This window comes from Pelophylax lessonae (genome assembly GCF_965119305.1).
Source record: "Pelophylax lessonae genome assembly, chromosome: 10".
Lineage (NCBI taxonomy): Eukaryota > Metazoa > Chordata > Amphibia > Anura > Ranidae > Pelophylax > Pelophylax lessonae.
The window spans coordinates 144,802,355-144,822,474 of record NC_138777.1 but is presented as its reverse complement, the minus strand read 5'-3'; the positions used below and the strand labels follow the sequence as shown (position 1 = coordinate 144,822,474).

At 44.2% G+C, this 20,120-nt stretch overlaps 1 protein-coding gene across 2 annotated transcripts in view; it reads right to left on the bottom strand.

Moving 5' to 3' along the window:
- The window catches only part of CCS (copper chaperone for superoxide dismutase), a 353,047-nt gene extending 342,449 nt beyond the window's left edge, over positions 1-10,598 (bottom strand). For both annotated transcript variants that reach the window (XM_082270566.1, XM_082270567.1), the window contains exon 1: positions 10,524-10,598. In XM_082270566.1, the coding sequence (XP_082126692.1) occupies positions 10,524-10,578 (55 nt within the window). In that variant the 5' untranslated portion in view covers positions 10,579-10,598. The remainder of the gene's footprint in view (positions 1-10,523) is intronic.
- Positions 10,599-20,120: the final 9,522 nt, after the last annotated feature.

Here is a 20,120-nt window from a genome sequence, read left to right as displayed (position 1 = left end):
TTTTGCGCAGAAGTCTTTCAGATGCAAGTTTTTGGGGAAAAAATATAAACTGTAATGAATTTACAAAAAAACAAACAGTAAAGTTAACCCCTTTTTTTTTTGTATAAAATGTAAAAGAATTGTTACACTGAGAATCGTGAGTACCGTGATCTTCATTTTAAGCGAAAAAAAAAAACGCAATTCTAACTTTATCCAGAATCATGCAGCTCTAGTCTGAGTCGGTGATTCCAACACTGTTAATAGCTAGAAAATCTACTTTTATTAAGACCTACCATCGTACGTGGAGGACATACAGTGTGTGTTGTGAGATTCTTGGGGTTCATCCTCGCTCTTTCGATGGCTCGGATCTTGACCTTCCTTGAGCAGAAAATGGCCGTGAGTATATCAAGGGTCAGGTGTCGGCCTTAGTGGTCTTCTTTCAACAGCCCTTGGCCACATACTCCCTGGTATGTACTTTTCTTCAGGGAGTTAGGCACTAAACCCTTCCAGTGCGGTCTTTGTTGCCTCCTTGGGACCTCAATTTGGTTCTCTCCCTCTACCAGAAGCCTTCTTTTGAGACTCTTCGGGAGATTCCCCTGCTTACGCTGTCACAGAAGGTGGCCTCTTTGGTGGCTATCTGCATGCAGGATGCCGGAATTGGCAGCGTTGTCCTGTCGTTCACCTTACTTGGTGGTTCACAGAGATAAGGTGGTTCTTTGCCTCTGTCCGTCATTCCTTATTCAGGTTGTCTCTGATTTTCATTTGAATGAAGACATTGTGTTGCCTTCCCTGTGTTCCAGGCCAAAACATCCAAAGGAAATTGTTTTGCATGCCTTGGATGTGATCCGGGGAATTAGGGTGTACCTGGCAGCTACAGAGTCTTTTAGGAAGTCAGACTCACTATTTGTGCTCACGGATGGGCCTCGGAAAGGGTTGTCCATTTCCTCTGCGAGAATTTCCAGATGGATCAGACAGACAGTCGTTCAGGTCTATTTCCTCCAGGGTCAGGTTCCTCCTTTTCCTGTCAAGGAGCATTCTACTCAAGCGTTCAGTGCCTCCTGGGCCTTCCGTCATCGGCGTCAGTGATGCAGGTTTGCAAGGCGGCCATCTGGTCATTGGTGCACACTTTCACAAAGTTCTATAAAGTGGATGTGTTGGCATCTGCGGATGCTTCCTTTGAACGCAAGGTTTCTGCAAGCTGCTGTTTAGAGGACCTGGTCCTCTTTGAGAGTGTATCGTTTTTTTTTTTTTTTTACAGGTGAGCTCCAGTTGTTTTGGTTAAGCTCCCGTTTACCTATTTGGCTATAGTTAGCATCGGGAGTTTCTTTTTCACTGTTCTCATCCTTCATGTTTAACACTGCGCTTTGGGACGTCCTAATGGTTAAGTAGATCAGAAGCTGTGTCCGTCAATGAACGAAAGAGAAAATGGGATTTTTCACTCACCATAAAATCCATTTCTCTGATGTTCATTGACGTACACAGCACCCACCCCTCTGTGGAGTTGTAATTCTTCTGAGACTGCTTGTAACAAAACTGAGTACCTATAGCAGAGAGAGGGAATATACCCCCTGGGACTGCCCATAGGAGTAGCCAGACTTTTTCTGCCTAGTGTCCTACTCCTGTAGGGGACAGTATAACCCAATGGTTAAGAAGATCAGGACCTGTGTCCATCAATGAACATCAGAGAAATGGATTTTATGGCAAGTCAAAAATCCCATTATTTTGGCACTATTGCCGGGTAACTCTTACGCTTCTTTTGTAGCCCTCTTTGTATACCCTTAACCTGTGCAATTGTACGTAGTATATCACCCAAAAAGCCAATAAACTCTTTGTGAAATCTAAGACAGAACTCTCAGTCACAGCACCAGAAGAGAGAGGCCACTCTTTACTGTGTGGTGTATTTATAATTGTTAATACCTTATGTTTTTGCTGCTTAACAACCACATGCAGTGGTGTGTTCTGCAAATTTCAGATAGTCACTCAACCAGCGAATCCATTGTTGTCCTGCTGTCACCGATTGGGTCCCGCGCTGCCATGTTCTTTGTGACATCGGGCGGCTGTTAGCTCTTACGGTTCAAGTGGTGGGCCTCCCGGGGATTTGCCGCTAGGTCTGTCCCCCTCCTCTTTTATGAATGAAGGACTATCCCTTCTGGGATATGCAACGTGCATACCTCAGGATGGACACGAAACACAGTGCACATCATTGACCTGGGCAAGTGAGGTGTATGGGGGGTGGCGGTTGGACACTTTACATTAAAAACAAAAAGAAAAAAAAAAAAAAAAAGGTAACCAAAAAAAAAAAAAAGTGCCATTTACAGTCAGGTCCATAAATATTGGGACATCAGCACAATTCTAATCTTTTTGGCTCTATACACCACCACAATTGATTTGAAATTAAACAAACAAGATGTTCTTTAACTGCAGACTTTCAGCTTTAATTTGAGGGTATTTACATTCAAATCAGGTGAACGGTGTAGGAATTACAACAGTTTGTATATGTGCCTCCCACTTTTTAAGGGACCAAAAGTAATAGGACAAATTAACAATCATAAATCAAACTTTCACTTTTTAATACTTGGTTGCAAATCTTTTGCAGTCAATTACAGCCTGAAGTCTGGGACGCATAGACATCACCAGACGCTGGGTTTCACCCCTGGTGATGCTCTGCCAGGCCTCTACTGCAACTGTCTTCAGTTCCTGCATGTTCTTGGGGCATTTCCCCTTCAGTTTTGTCTTCAGCAAGTGAAATGCATGCTCAAATCGGATTCAGGTCAGGTGATTGACTTGGCCATTGCATAACATTCCAATTCCTAAACTTAAAAAAAACTCTTTGGTTGCCTTTGCAGTATGCTTTGTGTCATTGTCGATTTGCACTGTGAAGCGCCGGTCAATGAGTTCTGAAGCATTTGGCTGAATATGAGCAGATAATATTTCCCGAAACACTTCAGAATTCATCCTGCTGCTTTTGTCAGCAGTCACATCATCAATAAATACAAGAGAACCAGTTCCATTGGCAGCCATACATGCCCACGTCATGACACTACCACCACCATGCTTCATTGATGAGGTGGTATGCTTTGGATCATGAGCAGTTCCTTTCCTTCTCCATACTCTTCTATTCCCATCACTCGGGTACAAGTTGATCTTGGTCTCATTTGTCCAGAGGATATTGTTCCAGAACTGGAGGCTTTTTTAGATGTTGTTTGGCAAACTCTAATCTGGCCTTCCTATTTTTGAGGCTCACCAGTGGTTTACATCTTGTGGTGAACCCTCTGTATTCACTCTGGTGCTCTGGTGAAGTCTTCTCTTGATTGTTGACTTTGACACACATACACCTACCTCCTGGAGAGTTTTCTTGATCTGGCCAACTGTTGTGAAGGGTGTTTTCTTCACCAGGGAAATAATTCTTCGGTCATCCATCACAGTTGTTTTCCGTGGTCTTCAGGGTCTTTTGGTGTTGCTGAGCTCACAGGTGCGTTTTTTTTTTTTTTTTTTTTTTTTATATTATATATTTTTATTAAATTTTACAAAACACATACAAAGAAATGAGGAAAGAACCCAAAAATTCTTCTCCCTTTCATTTCTAACATTTTCAATTATAAAAACATTGCCTCTCTCCCCCCCCCCCCCCCAAATGTTCTCCATATTAGCCATCAGTGAATTTCATTAACAATCTTTGGAGAAAATATTCTCCCTCCCTCCTCCATCACATTATTGTGAATTATATCCCTAAGTGATTAATTCATATTATCAATAATTAAGGGGAGATATCTCCCATCTCAAAAACCTTTCTACACCCCAGTGTCACGATTCCCCTGTATTAAGGGGAAAAGGAAAAAAAAAAAAAAAAAAAAAAGAACCCTCATTTTTCCCTCTTTCCCATAATCGTGAATTACACTCCTATGTGATTATTTCTATTATCAAATCATAAGGGGGAGATAGTCCCCTAAACCAACCAATACCATAATTCGTGATACATACAGTGGAGAAAAAGAAAAAGGGGGGGGAGGGGGGAAAGAAAAAAAAAATGAGGAAGAAGAAGAAGGGGAAGGAATTTATACTTATTGCTCAATCAAATACTAGTCTCACAAAACTCCACTCTTCAATGTCTGAGAGTGTCTGTTAATCTATATTTAAACGGATCCTTTAATTACCTCTAATTTCATGTCAAAGTAAAAGAAAGAGAGAGAAAGGAAAAAAAAAAAGGGGGGGAAGTTTCTCCTAAGGAGTGACAACCCCCTAAGGGACCCCCCATTTTATCCTGAGCATGCACCTCAAGTATAAATTATAAGAATATAGCCTCCAACCCGCCCATATTTCTTGAAAAAGAGTCTGCTGACCCCGGGAAACCAGCCCCCTCCTCTCCGCCTCCATGATCCCATTAACCTCTTCCAGTGTCTGGGAAACAGACACTTATCAGCATTCAGCACAAACGGAATAATACTCCGCCTGTATCTCTTTACAGAGAATTGCGTATCATGGAAGAGGTATTGAAGGGGGGTGCGGTCCAACAGGGCCATGGCCAGTTTCTGTATCCAGGGATGAATATCATCCCAATAGGATTAAATACGTGGGCATTCCCACCAAATATGTAAAAACGAGTCCACCTGGCCGCACCCTCGCCAACAGCTTGGGTCGGCCGTGGGGAACATCTGTGCCAACTTGGCAGGGGTCCTATACCAACGCGATATAAACTTATAAGAAGATTCCTGAACCCTAGTGCTAATAGATAAAACATGAGTTAGTTGCATAATTTTAGTTAATTGCGGAGGGGAGAATTTTATTCCCAACTCTCTTTCCCATCCTCTAACATAAAAAGGTATCGTGTCCACAACTGAGTCCAAAACCAGATTGTGCATATGAGATAATAAATGCCGAGATTTCGGGGGTTTAATTACCCATGACTCCAAAGGATAGAGTTGATCAATCGATCGAGGGGGGGCTGGAAGTTTAGTTACAAAATCCATAATTTGTCGAAACCAAGGGAAGACCCCCTTTACATTAAGGCCATCCCAGATACGAAGAGAATTACGTGTAAATGGGGATGTCCATTCTGACAGCCCACGATCTCCATTCGGGATCCAGGGGGCACCCGCTAGGTTCCGACCCACCATAGTTTTCTCCAGGGATACCCAAGGTTTATTAATAGCGTCATGTGTCCAGTTTATTATACGAACAAGTGCCATAGCCTTATAATACAAGGCTATGTCAGGTAGTCCAACTCCTCTCTCCCATTTCCGCCTCCTAAGTATATCATATGCTAATCGTGGATGTTTATCATGCCAAACAAATTTCAAAAAGACACGTTGTAGATGTTTGAAAAAAAATTTTTGGTAATTGGATGGGAACTGCACTAAGCAAATAAATTATTCTAGGTAGGACATTCATTTTAATGGCATCAATACGTCCAAACCAGGTAAGTGAATATGGCATCCATGATTCTATGTCTGAGGTGATTTGAGTCAATAAATCTCCATCGTTTCGATCATAAAGTACTTTCCCATCTGAGGAAATATGTACCCCCAAATATAAAAGGGAAGCCTCATGCCATTTAAATCCAAAGGAGTGACGTAAGAAATCTGCCATATCTTGGGGAGTGTGGATTAACAGTGCCTCTGACTTATCATAATTTATTTTAAAGTTTGATACCTCCCCAAATGCGTGCAATTCACGAATCAAAACTGGTAATGAGAGCGGAGGTCGGACTAAATAGAATAATAAGTCATCGGCATAAGCCGAGACTTTATGTTCCACCATTCCCACCTTAATTCCAGCAACAACCGGAGTACCTCTAATCTTCCTCAGGAACGGTTCAAGGCAAAGAGAAAAGGGGACAGTGGACATCCCTGTCTTGTACCATTAAAAATATCAAAAGTATCTGAAAGAAGACCATTTACCCTGACCCTGGCTCCTGGTTTTGTATAAAACCCTAGTATCCAACCTAGCATCCGATCCCCCAGTCCCAGAGCCTTTAAGACTTCTGACAGGTAGAGCCAGTCCACTCTGTCGAAAGCCTTTTCGGCATCTAACGACAGCATAAGACTCGGGTCCAAGGACGGGCCGTTCTGTGCCCAATGCAGTACATGCAGGGCCCTTATGGTATTATCTCCGGCCTCTCGGTTGGGCATAAAACCGGCCTGGTCCGGATGGATCAAAGCGGCCAAATGATCTTGAAGACGCAACGCCAGAACCTTGGCTATAATTTTGGCATCAGTATTAAGAAGCGAAATTGGCCGATAACTGGCATATTGACGAGGATCCTTGCCTTGTTTAGGTAGTACAACTATATGGGCCAGTAAGGCCTCTGGAGGAAGAGGATTATCCCTTGTAACAGCATTGAAGTATGTACATAAATGAGGGCCTATTGTAATAAACAGGGCTTTATAATATTGGTTCATAAAACCGTCAGGCCCTGGACTTTTTCCAGAGGGTAACAAAGATACTACCCTCCCCACTTCTTCCACCATGACCGGAGCTTCCAAGTCAGCCAACACCTGGGTTACATTCATAGTTACATAGTAGGTGAGGTTGAATAAAGACAATAGTCCATCCAGTTCAACCTGTGTAGGTGTGTGTGGCTGTAATCATCTCACATAGCCCTGAATGTTCTGATCCTTGAGCTGTACGTCTAAGAGTCTTTTGAAAGTCGCCATACTACCCGCAGAAACCATTGGTAATTTAGGGGGGCCAGTTTCCTGTATGCAAGTCCGGATCCTAGTCAGTCAATCTGTCCACCCCTTTTGGGTTAGTAAGGCTATACAATTTTTCATAGAATGATTGAAAGGCTTTTGCTATTTGAGGGGAACTAACCACCCTTCCTCCTGGTATATCTAACGCATGTACGTGGCGGGCCTCCGTACGCTTCTGCAATATCCACGCCAGCAGCCTACCACACTTGTTACCATGTTCATAATATCTATATGACCAGAAGGCAATCCTTCAGGGCAAAGGAACAGTGTTTATGTACCGCAATAGATACCCCCCTTGCTTTAGTGATTGGAGAGACACTATGAAACCATTGGGAAAAAATTCTGGTGGATAACTGGGGGGTGGAGGAGGCAGTAAAGTGCTTCTCTTGAATAAAGAGGATATCAAAATGCGAATGCCGCAATGCCTGCCACATCCTCCCCCGTTTGTTAGGGGAACATAATCCTCGTACATTATACGAGGTTACTCTTAAAGAGGTAGCCATAGGAAAATTGACAGAGTTTTAAATAGTGGAAATACCTCATCTCTTTCTTGATAATGAATAGTCCTTGAGGTGCATTGCTCCATGCCGAATATGACAACCCTTTCCACTCTCTTGTGGGGTCCACAAAAAAAAAAAAAAAAAAAAAAGGAATGAAAGAAAGAAAGAAAAGAAAAAGAAAGGAAAAGAAAAAGAAAAAGGAAAAGAAAGAGGAGAAAAAAGGCCAGACAACAAAAAAAAACACAAAACACAAAAAAAGGGAGGTAAAAATCACCTCCACTAAAAAGGAAAATAAGCCTAAGCTTTGTTTTCCTGTAGCCATAACAAAAAAAGACTACTCAACCGTCCCCAGGGAAAACCTGCCACCGGTGCCACCTACCAGGAGGTAGTGTCTGAATAGAGGGAGCGATGAGCTCTGCCACCCGAGCGAAAAAAACCCCAAAAGAGTCTCTTTTCCCCCCTTCTGCGTTCTTTTTTAAGGATGTTCCAAACAGTTGATTTGGCCACACCTAATGTTTTTGCTATGGGTTTGTTTTGTTTTTTCAGCCTAATGATGGCTTGCTTCACTGATAGTGACAGCCCTTTGGATCTCATATTGAGAGTCGACAGCAACAGATTCCAAATGCACATAGCACACTTGAAAATAACTCTGGACCTTTTATCTGCTCCTTGTAAATGGGATAAGGAGGGAATATCACACACCTGGCCATGGAACAGCTGAGCAGCCAATTGTCCCATTACTATTGGTCCCTTAAAAAGTGGGAGGCACATATACAAACTGTTGTAATTCCTACACCTTTCACTTGATTTGGATGTAAATACCCTCAAATTAAAGCTGAAAGTCTGCAGTTAAAGCATATCTTGTTTGTTTCATTTCAAATCCATTGTGGTGGTGTATAGAGCCAAAAAGATTAGAATTGTGTCGATGTCCCAATATTTATGGACCCGACTGTATGTAGAGGAGAGGATGAGGGGTGAAGACCGGGTTTAAGTCAACACAACCTCATCTTTTGTATTTACCCTGTTCTCAATGGCCCATTAACATCATCCCAGGCCAGTCTGTCAATTACATTGGAAAATACCTAATATCTAAAAATCTAATGTATACACGTTTGCTTATTGACCTAACAGCATTGACATGTACTGTATCAAAACCCACACATAATTGGAGTCCCTGTATTGAGGATACATACGAAAAAAACAATTTAGTCAAAACATCATTTTTAAAAATTCCTTCCTGATCCCCCGAGAGGCAATTGGATATTCCCTGAATCAACTTATTAGTACCCACTTATATTAAGTACACCCAGGAAAGAATCCATGTCTTTAAAGCAATCTAGTGAACTAGCCAGAACCACCTCTGGAGGGAATCTATTCCACATTTTTACAGTGAAGAAACCTTTCCATATTTGGAGACGAAAACTAAACTCAACACCAACTTCAATCTCCACGTAAATGACATAAGCGTTCAGACCAAGGCTTGGATAGCTAATATGTGCTTTCCACCTTTGTCTCCCGCTGCAAGTGATACAAAGTAGTGGTGCACCGAAATTTCAGCAACCAAAATTTTTGGCCGAAAATGGGTCTATCCCATTTCGGCCGAAAACAGGTCAAAGATGGCGAAAATGAATGGCTGCTAATAGCTGTAATGAAGCGAGCCCTTCACTTCCCCGTCAGGCAGGTATCTTCGCTGACCGCTCCACTTTGTTCCTCCGCCTGGCGGCCGCTTTTGTCTGAGCTACACTGTTTGCTAGGATGGCCAGGCAACCAGTGATGTCCTGAGGGGAGAGGACCCAGCATGCAAAGCTGAGGATCTTCCTCATCCTCCTCCGTGCCTATTCCAGAGTGGCTCCACACACCTCCTCCCTTCATGTGCTCTGGTGCTGCCGCTGCGCTTCGGAAGGTAATATCTCTCTCTCTCACAATTAGATACTTGATTTTACAAAACAGCCTGAAATCCCTTCCACATTCCTTGCCTACAATTTGAATACAAGAGACAGTTTTAATCCTGCCTATGCAATGGTTGCCTGTCCTTAACAATCCCTCCTCTTATGGGATCCACTGGAGTCCAACTGAGGTAGGTATGCGCACTGCCAGCAGGTCCATAATCACAAACCTTCCACTCAACTCAACATTCTTGTTAATGGTGGAAAATTACTTTAATACAGGGCAAAGATATGCATTTGGCATCTATGAATAAAACCAAAATTCAAACAGCCATCATCCTACAAAATGTACCCGATAACAAAGTCTTCATAAAAACTTCAAACCCACTGCTGGCAAAACACCTTATCAGTATGCACAGACACACGTCTGCCTGATAAAATAATTTGGGGGGAAAAAAAAAAGTCATTTTAGGTTTTCGGCTAAGGGCATCCTGAATTTTTCGGTTTCTGTTTCGTCCTAGAATTTTCATTTTGGTGCATCCCTACCAGGAAGATCCTTCTTTATGGCCTTCATGCCACACTAACCACACCACAAGAATACAGGACATTACCACCAAGAAAGCTTTGGAAGCCAACCTTCCAGACAGGTTAAGGTCCCAGACCCTAGAGATGAACCTCGCTCAATCTGCATTTGCACTGCTGTGGGAGACCATTGACTAAATGGGAAACCAGTAAGGAAAATAACAAATATCACAATGCTTCCTAGAAGGTAGGAAACACAATCTAAACTATGGGATGAGGGGGAAGGGAGTGCTTCTTAAAATTGTCTGCATTGCGTTTCCTGTTGAGAAAGAAGCTTCAAGCTTAGGTTGCTTTCCTGGAAGATGATTGGGGAAAAATCTATTCAGAATCTTAAAAAAAAAAAAAAAAAAAAAAGAATGTATAAAAATGACTAAATCAGGGCCGAATGTGCAAAAAAAGTAAAACCAATTCAAATATGCAAAATGGTGAAAAAAAAGTTATTTTGGAGTAAACCGGTACATAGCAAAACCTCAAAACTTGGTCTGGTCACAACAGTTTTGCTTATTCCTAGACATAAAAAAGGAGAATTGGCTCTGTGGCAAACCATATCATACAATGGGGAGGTTTACTAAAATGGGTGCACACAGAATCTCGTCCAACTGTGCATAGTTTCCAATGAGCTGTTTTTATTTTGAAAGCCTAATTCAATTAAAAGTTAGAAGGTGACTGGTTACTATGCACAACTGCATCAGATTGTGTGTACACCAGTTTAGCAAATCTCCTCCTCCATCCATTTTCTGGATGTACTAATCACTCCTGGTTTTTATGGAAGGTAACCTTTGTTTATGCATCATTTCATCACATGCTTAGTGTGCATTGCCCATGTTTGTCACAGGTTTAATTTTAACACAACTACGAGGAAGGTAGCCTTGCTACAACTAACTTACCTAGAACATTTTGTAAGGAGCTCTTCACTGCATCAACGCACTTCCCACAAGTCATCTGAACTGCAAATTCCAGCTGCCACAAAGTAAGCGACAGAACAAAGGAGTTAAATGCTCAGCTTTAATTATTTCTGTGTGTATACAGCCCAGCACTTCTAGTATTCTCAAACCTAAAAACTTGTTCTAAACGCCGACATGAAATACACTGAACAAAATAATAAAAACGAAAGCAATTTTGTCTTTGCCCCCATTTTTTCATGAGCTGAACTCAAAGATCTAAGACATTTTCTATGGACACAAAAGGCCTATTTCTCTCAGGTATTCAAAAATCTGTCTAAATCTGTGTTAGTGAGCGCTTCTCCTTTGCCGAGATAATCCATCCACCTCACATGTGTGGCATATCAAGATGCTGATTAAACAGCATGACTATTGCACAGCTGTTCCCTTAGGCTGCCCACAATAAAGGCCACTCTAAAGTTAGCAGTTTTACTGCATTGGGGGGGGGGGGGGGGGGTCTGAAAAAACAGTCAGTATCTTGTGTGACCACCATTTACCTCATGCAGTGCACTACATCTCCTTCGCATAGAGTTGATCAGGTTGTTGATTGTGGCCTGTGGAATGTTGGTCCACTCCTCTTCAATGGCTGTGCGAAGTTGCTGGATATTGGTAGGACCTTGAACACGCTGTCGTATACGCCGATCCAGAGCATCCCAAACATGCTCAATGTGTGACATGTTCGGTAAGTATGCTGGCCATGCAAGAACTGGGATGTTTTCAGCTTCCAGGAACTGTGTGCAGATCCTTGCAACACAGGGCTGTGCATTATGCTGCAACATGAGGTGATGGTCGTGGACGATTGGCACAACAATGGGCCTCTGGATCTCATCACGGTATCTCTGTGCATTCAAAATACCATCAATAAAATGCACCTGTGTTCGTTGTCCATAACATACACCTGCCCATACCATAACCCCACCGCCACCATGGGCCACAACATAAACATCAGCAAACCGCTGACCCACACAACGCCATACACGCTGTCTGCCATCTGCCCTGTACAGTGAGAACCGGGATTTATCCGTGAAGAGAACCTCTCCAAAGTGCCAGACGCCATCGAATGTGAGAAATTTGTTACATAGTTACATAGCAGGTGAGGTTGAATAAAGACAATAGTCCATCCAGTTCAACCTGTGTAGGTGTGTGTGGCTGTAATCATCTCACATACCCCTGAATGTTCTGATCCTTAAGATGCACGTCCAATAGTGTTTTGAATGCCACCATACTACCCGCAGAAACCACCTCTTGTGGTAGAGAATTCCACAATCTTATAGCCCTAACAGTAAAGAACCCCCCCACGTTGCCTGAGGTTAAAACGCTTCTCCTCTAATCGCATTGTATGCCCCCGAGTCCTCATGCAATCCCTTCGACTAAACAGCTTTTTTTCTAAGCTGAGATCCCCATTGAGATATTTAAAAATTGCTATCATGTCCCCCCTCAGGCGTCTCTTCTCCAGGGAGAATAAATCAAGTGATTGTAGACGCTCTTCATAATCAAGGTCCTCCAATCCCCTAATTAGTTTAGTTGCCCTTCTCTGGACTTTCTCCAGCTCCAACACATCCCTTCTGAGGACTGGCGACCAGAACTGGACAGAATACTCCAGATGCGGTCGGACCAGAGTTTTATAAAGTGGAAGGATTATAGTCTTATCTCTGGAATACATCCCTTTCTTTATGCATGCTAATATTCTGCTAGCTTTGGCAGCTGCCGCTTGACATTGCATGCTGTTGCCTAGTCTATCATCAACCAAGACTCCCAGATCTTTCTCCATTGTTGATTCCCCCAAGGGTTCCCTTCCTAACGTGTATTGTGCTTTTATGTTTCTAGTCCCCAAGTGCAAAACCTTACACTTCTCTACGTTAAACCTCATTTGCCAAGTCGTTGCCCACTCCGTTATTTTGTCCAGGTCATCCTGTAGGATATCTGCTTCATGCTGTGTGGTTATTGCCCTGCCCAATTTTGTGTCATCTGCAAAAACTGCTATTGAACTACTGACCCCGACCTCAATGTTGTTTATGAATAAATTGAACAAGGTTGGACCCAGGACTGAGCCTTGGGGGACCCCACTTACTACCTCAGACCAGTCTGAGTATGCGTTGTTTATTACCACCCTTTGGACACGCCCTTTTATCCAGTTCCGTATCCAAAAGCAAACCCTGCTGTCGATGCCTGCAGACCTTATTTTATAGATTAAGCGCTTATGGGGAACTGTATCAAACGCCTTAGCGAAATCTAGGTACACCACATCCACTGGTCTGCCCCTATCTAACTCACTGCTCACCTCCTCATAGAATGCTAATAGATTGGTTTGACAAGAACGCCCATTTGTAAACCCATGCTGGTTATTACTGATGATGCTGTTGTCTTTAGCAAACTCTACGATATAGTCCCTTATCATCCCCTCCAGAAGTTTACATACTATCGATGTCAAACTGACAGGCCTATAATTTCCCGGGACATGCCTCTGACCCTTTTTGAATATCGGAATCACATTAGCTTTCCTCCAATCTCCTGGTACATCTCCTGTCCTAATACTGTCCGCAAAGATCAGGAACAGTGGTCTGGATATAACCTTACTGAGTTCCTTGAGTACTCTCGGATGTACGCCATCCGGGCCTGGTGATTTGTTTGTGTTAAGTTTATCCAGCCTTTCCCTGATTTCACCCTCTGTTAGCCATAGTGGCAAGTCCTGTGTACTACTACTAACCAAAAAGTCATGGTCAGTGTACCCCTCCATTTCCTGTGTAAATACGGACGAGAAAAAAAGCATTCAGCACGGTTGCTTTTTCAGTGTCTTCTGTAACCATCCCCCCATCATCGCTAATTATGTGTGCAATATGCTCTGCCCTAGTTTTTTTTCTGTTGATATACTTAAAGAATTTCTTTGGGTTTTTTTACTATCCTCCGCTATTTGTCTTTCAAAGTTAATTTTAGCCATCTTGATTTCGTGTTTACACTTCATATTTGCCTCCTTGTATTGGTCGAAAGCCAATGCTGTGCCCTCTGATTTATATTTCCTGAAGGCCAATTTTTTTCCCCTAATAAGGTTTTTAACGCTACGGTTTAGCCAGCCAGGTTTGGCCTTGTCTCTTCTAAATTTATTTCCCATAGGAATGCACTGCAAGATGCCTTTGCTTAATATGTTCCTAAAGCATTCCCATTTTTCCTCTGTGGTCAGGGATCCCAGGGTTTGGTCCCAGTTTACCCTTTCCATCAATGAGTACAATTTTGGAAAGTTTGCCCTTCTGAAGTTAAGGGTTCTTATGTTCCCCACTTGCTTTGTTCTATTGTTATTTACACTAAATGTGATCATCCTGTGATCGCTAGAGCCCAGGTTGTCCTGGACTCCTACCTCCGAGATTATGTCTGGGTCATTAGTGATCAATAGATGCAGGATTGTGTTTTCTCTAGTAGGAGAATCCACCAGCTGTGACATGTAATTATCCTGTAAGGTTTCCGTGAATAGACGGGCCTTATGTGAGTGTGTAATCCCCTCTCCACAGTCAATGTCGGGATAATTGAAGTCCCCCAATATGATGACTGATCCTAGCTTTGCCACTTTACCCAAAAGTGCTAAAAATTCCAGCTCTACCTCCTCCCCTTGTTTAGGTGGCCTATAGCAAACCCCCACAATTACTTTTCCCTTTACTCCTTCCCTAAGGAGTTCTACCCACACGGATTCTAACTCCATACTCATCCCTTCCGTAATGTCATTCCTCTCTATCACCCTTACATTGTTTTTGACGTAGAGACATACCCCTCCCCCTCTTTTTCCTACCCTGTCCTTCCGGTACACCGAATACCCTTGGATATTTGCCAGCCAGTCATGTGAGGGGGTCGAACCAAGTCTCTGTTATTCCCACAAGGTCTATGTCCTCTAGATGAACTAACATTTCCAACTCATCCATTTTATTAGCTAGGCTCCTGGCATTAGCATATACCCCTCTTAGTTTTACGGAAGTTAATCATGATTGGTTATGTTTATTCCTGTTTGGTCTGTGGTTTTGTAGACTCAAGTCGGTTACGACGACGAACTGCAGTCAGATCGAGACCCCGATGAGGACGACAAGCTTCCCTGAGACAGTTTCTGACAGTTTGTGCAGAAATTCTTTGGTTATGCTAACCGATTGTTGCAGCAGCTGTCCAGGTGGCTCGTCTTAGATGATCTTGGAGGTGAAGATGCTGGATGTGGAGGTTCTGGGCTGGTGTGGTTACACGTTGTCTGCGGTTGTGAGGCTGGTTGGATGTACTGCCAAATTCTCTGAAAAGCCTTTGGAGATGGCTTATGGTAGAGAAATTAACATTTAAGTCACAGGCAACAGCTCTGGTGGACATTCCTGCAGTCAGCATGCCAATTGCACACGCCCTCAAAACTTGCGACATCTGTGGCATTGTGCTGTGTGATAAAACTGCACATTTTAGAGTGGCCTTCGGCTGGCCATACATTATACAATTTTCTTTAGATTTACTTTCAACTATGTAGTACAAAGGCCTGCCTACTTGGATACAACTGAAAAACCAGAGTTAGACTTACTGGTAACTCTGTTTCTAGGAGTCGTCCAGGACAGCACAGGAGATATAGGCTCCACCTCCGGAGACAGGAAACACAAAGGATCAGGTGAATAAAGGGGCAGACACCCACCATCTTCCCCAGTCTTTATCCGAGAACTCCCCGGACATGGCATCTGCAACAAGACAAAAAAACACTCGCCCATGGTTAAAACAGCATTATAGGGAGGGAATCCCTGCTGTCCTGGACGACTCCTAAAAACAGAGTTACCGGTAAGTCCAACTCTGGTTTTTCTCCAGTCGTCTGTCTAGGACAGCACAGGAGAGATCAACGAGAACTTACCAGATTATGGTGGGACTACCGCCTGGAGGACCTTCCTTCCAAACGCTTGATCTTGCGCAGAGAGAAGGTCCAGTCTGTAGTGCTTGATGAATGTCGAGAAGCTAGACCAGGTGGCTGCTTTGCAAATTTGTTCTGGTGTCGCCCCAGCCCGCTCCGCCCAAGAAGCAGATAATGCCCTCGTGGAGTGGGCTAACAGAGAAAAAGGGCACTCTTTATCTAAACTTCTATAAGCTTCTACTATCGCCTGTTTAATCCACCTGGCTATAGTATTTTTTGAAGCCTGCTGCCCCTTATTTTTCCCTGAATGCACTACAAATAAAGCATTGGATTTTCTAAAGCTCTTAGACAACTCTAGATAGCTTAACACACAGGCCCTGACATCTAAAATATGAAACTCTGCTTCCCTTGGATTGGAAGGGGAGGAACAGAAGGATGGTAACACCATTTCTTGAGCCCTGTGGAACCTGGAAGCCACTTTAGGTAGGAATCCTGGATCTGTACGTACCACCAACCTGTCTTCAAAAATTTGAAGAAAAGGTTCCCTAACTGAAAGCGCCTGAAGCTCACTAATGCGCCTGGCTGTAGAAATTGCTACCAGAAAGGCTGTCTTAAGGGTAATATACTTTAACGACAGGTCTAAGTCCTGCGAAAGTTTTATCCAACCCTGTAGTACTATTGACAAGTCCCATTTAGGAAGAACCTTAAATGGAACTGGTCTAATTCTGGATAATCCCTTGAAGAACCTCACCACTAAAGGTTCTAAAGCCAGGGATTTTTCCATAAACACTGATAATGCCGCTACTTGCACTTTTAAAGTGCTAACGGCCAGTCCCTTGTCTGCACCTTCCTGCAGAAAATCAAGAATGGCTGGAATACCGACCTCCCGGTTATCGGTTTTTAGCCAAGAACAAAAAATTTCCAATACTTAAAATAAATTGCCTGGGTGACCTTCTTTCTACTAGAAAGAATTGTGCGGATCACTTTATCTGAAAGTCCTTTTGACTTCAAAAGACCTTCTTCAGATACCAGGCTGCCAACTTCATTCTCTGAATCTTTGGCAGTTGTATCAGTCCCTGGGATAGCAGGTCTTCCCTCTCTGGGAACATGAGGGGGGGACCTACTGCTAGATGCCACAGGGATGAAAACCATGGCCTGTTTGGCCAAAACGGGGCTACCAGGATTAAGGTGGTATCCTCCTGGATGAACTTCCTTAGAACGAGAGGAATCAACTTGAACGGGGGAAAGGCATAACTCAGCTGAGACGTCCACTCCTGAGCCAAGACATCCAGCCCTATGGCTCCTCCGCCTTTCTCCAAGGAAAAGTACCTTGGGACTTGGTTGTTCGTTCTGCTGGCGAACAGGTCTATGTCTGGAATGCCCCATCTCTGGGTCACCAACTGGAAGACTTCCCTGTTTAGGGACCACTCCGCTTCCGATACTCGATGGCGACTTAGAAAATCTGCCATCTCGTTTTCCACACCCCTTAGGTGGACTGCGGAAATAGAGCTCAGGTTTGCTTCTGCCCAGGAAAAAAGGTTCGCTGTCAGCTGCATCAGGGACGGGCACCGTGTCCCTCCTTGTTTGTTGACATAAGCGACCGCCACCACGTTGTCCGATAGGACTTGTACATGGTGTCCGTTCAGGTCTTTGGAGAATACTCTTAGGGCTTCCCAGATTGCCCGCAGTTCTCTCCAATTGGCCGATTCCCGAGATTCCCTCCTGGACCATGCTCCCTGGGACATCCTCGTTCCCCAGTGGGCTCCCTAGCCCCAGGTACTGGCGTCCGTAGTTATCTGGACGGATGTTGGGAAGGACCACTAAAAGCCTCCCCAGAGGTTCTCTTTTTTCCTCCACCACCAGAGCGATTGCTTGGCTTTTGGAGATAAACGGATGGTCTTGTCCAGGGATTGTTGTCTCCCGTCCCAAACTCTCAGGATGTTGGCCTGGAAACACCGAAAGTGGGCCCTTGCCCAAGGAACAGCTGGGATTGTTGCCGCCAGGAACCCTAGGCCTGACATAGCTGTCCTGATGGACAGTGACATGTTGGATTGCAGGGCGGCCGCTGTCGCCTTTACCTTTTCCCCCTTTTCTAGAGTGAGAAAAACTTTCTGTTCTATTAAATTTATCCTGTACCCCAGATAGCACAACTCTTGTGTTGGGATCAGGTTGGATTTGTCCTTGTTGATTAACCAACCCAGGTCCTCCAAGAACCGGGTGGCTACCCATAAGTCTTCTTGTAACTGGGGAAAGGAATGGGCAAAAAATAAAAAGGTCCTCCAGATACGGAATGACCGAGATTCCCCTTAGTCTTAAGGGAGCCAGTGCTTCTGCCAGAACTTTGGTAAAAATCCTGGGAGAAGAACTCAGTCCGAATGGCAGGGCTCTGAACTGCAGATGGCGAACAGCACTCCCCCATCTTATCGCTATTCTTAAAAGTTTTTGAGACTTCTTGTGAATCGGGATATGGAAATAGGCATCCCTTAGATCCAGGGAAGCCATAAAGCAATTTGGCGGGAGCATGGCTTTCACCGTAAAGATGGTCTCCATCCGGAATTTCTTGTAGGTTACCCATCTGTTCAGAGGTTTTAGGTTCAGGATTAGCCAAAAATTCCCCGATGGCTTTTTCACCACAAAGACGTGCGAGTAGAAACCCATGTTTGTTTCTTCTTGGGGCACTGGAACAAGAACTCTCTGGTCCACAAGGTCGCCATTTTGCGACAACAGTGCCGACGCCTTTAGGGGATCTTTGGGAGGGGAGGTCAGAACTGTTCTCGCGGGTGGAATACCCTGGAACTGAATCTGATAACCTTCCTTGATAATCCTCAATATGAACCTGTTTTGGGTCACGCTTTCCCACTGTGGAAGGAATTGACCCAACCTTCCCCCCCCCCCCCTCCCCCCCCGGGACCCGGTCATTGGGGTTTAGAGGTTTTTTTAGGAGAGGAAAAGAGAATACCCTTTTGTTGTCCTCTCCCCCACTGCTTTTTTGTGGCTGGCATTTTGGAAGTTTGCCCTTGTGGTCTTTGGGGACGAAAAAAAACGTCGCTCTGGAGCTTTCTTGGGCTTTGACGGAAAAGCTTTCTTCCTGTCAGCTGTTCGATCCAGGACCTTCTCTAGGTCCGGGCCGAATAAGAGGTCCCCTTCAAAGGGGATACCACAAAGCTTCGTCTTGGACGCTAAGTCCCCTGACCATGACTTCAACCACAAGGCCCTACGTGAAGAGTTCCCCAGGGCTGCAGTTCTGGCGGACAACTTGACCGATTCTGCCGAAGCATCTGCCATATACCCGGCCGCTTTTGACAGCATAGGAAGGGAACCCAGAATTTCTTTACGGGAAGTCCCTCCTTCCAGATGGGCTTTAAGTTGGTCCAGCCAAACCTCCAGATTTCTGGCCACCACTGTTGTGGCCATAGCTGGCTTTAGGTTAGCCATAACTGCCTCCCATGACCTTTTAAAGGAGAACCTCTATTCTCATATCCATCGGTTCTTTAAGGACACACATATCCTCAAAGTCCAGGTCTGTAGATTTGGCGCATTGTGAGATGGCTGCGTCCAGCTTGGGAACCTTGTTCCAAATACAAGAGGGATCCTCGTTAAAGGGAAACCTCCTCTAAGTTTTTTGGGAAAAACAGCCTCTTTTTAGGCTCCCCCCACTCCTTCTTAATGGTGTCATGTACCGGAAATACCCCAGACTGAGTTTCTTTCAGGGTTTGGTACATTTTGTCATGTAGGGACAGAGAGACCTGCTCTTCCTTAATTTCTAAGGTCTCATAAATCACTCCTAGTAAAGCATCCACTTCCTCCAGTGATAACTTATACCTAGGCGATTTAGTCCCCAACTCAAGGACCTCCCTGGAAGAAGCTGCCTCACTAAGCTCTTCAAGGGAATCTGAGTCCTCTGCCTCTGTTTCTACACCCTCCTCTGGGGCTGAAACTAGGGGGGCTTCTGCTGGCTGTTTGGGGGTCTCTATGTTAGATAGAGTAAAACCAACAGGGGAATCACATCATTCTGAGGGCCCCTGTACTCACCCCCCCTCTCCCAGCTTAGTAGGTAGCCTACCCCTGTGACACCTACCTGTTCTGGGATGGCGCCACCACTGCTGGGTCCTGCAGTCTCCATGAGAGAGGCCTCTTCCTCCTGTAACATCCCGCCGCTGCATTCTTGCACAGGGAAGCCTGGCCGACCTGCAGCGGTTTCAGCAGTTTAAATAAACCGCAGTGCAAATGACAGCTTTCAGTGGAAAGGTTAATTGTCAATATTAAACTTCTAGAATGCAGCTGTTCATAAATTGTGGTATCCCAAAATTCACAAATGCAAGAAAAATAAATCACAGCGCAAGCAATAGTGAATCATATACAAAATACATAAGGTACTACTCAAAAATAAAAACTCATAAAGTGCACCGTGCAAATATGTGCAAAAAAAGCTGGAGTATGAATACCATGTAAACATATACAATAGTGAATAAAGTGCCAGTCCAGATAAAAAAGTTCTTTAAGATCTCAGTAGATGGTAAGATATATACAGTCCCAAAAATGTATCCCACAAAATTGCTGGAGTGCCAGGATGAAAGTGCACAAACATGCAGTATTTTGCGGTGCCGTGAGCAAGTGCCGGTCCTCCCCCTTTGGGTGTTCACTTACCGGACAATGATGACCCCTATGCTGTATAGCTATAGAGATCGACAGGG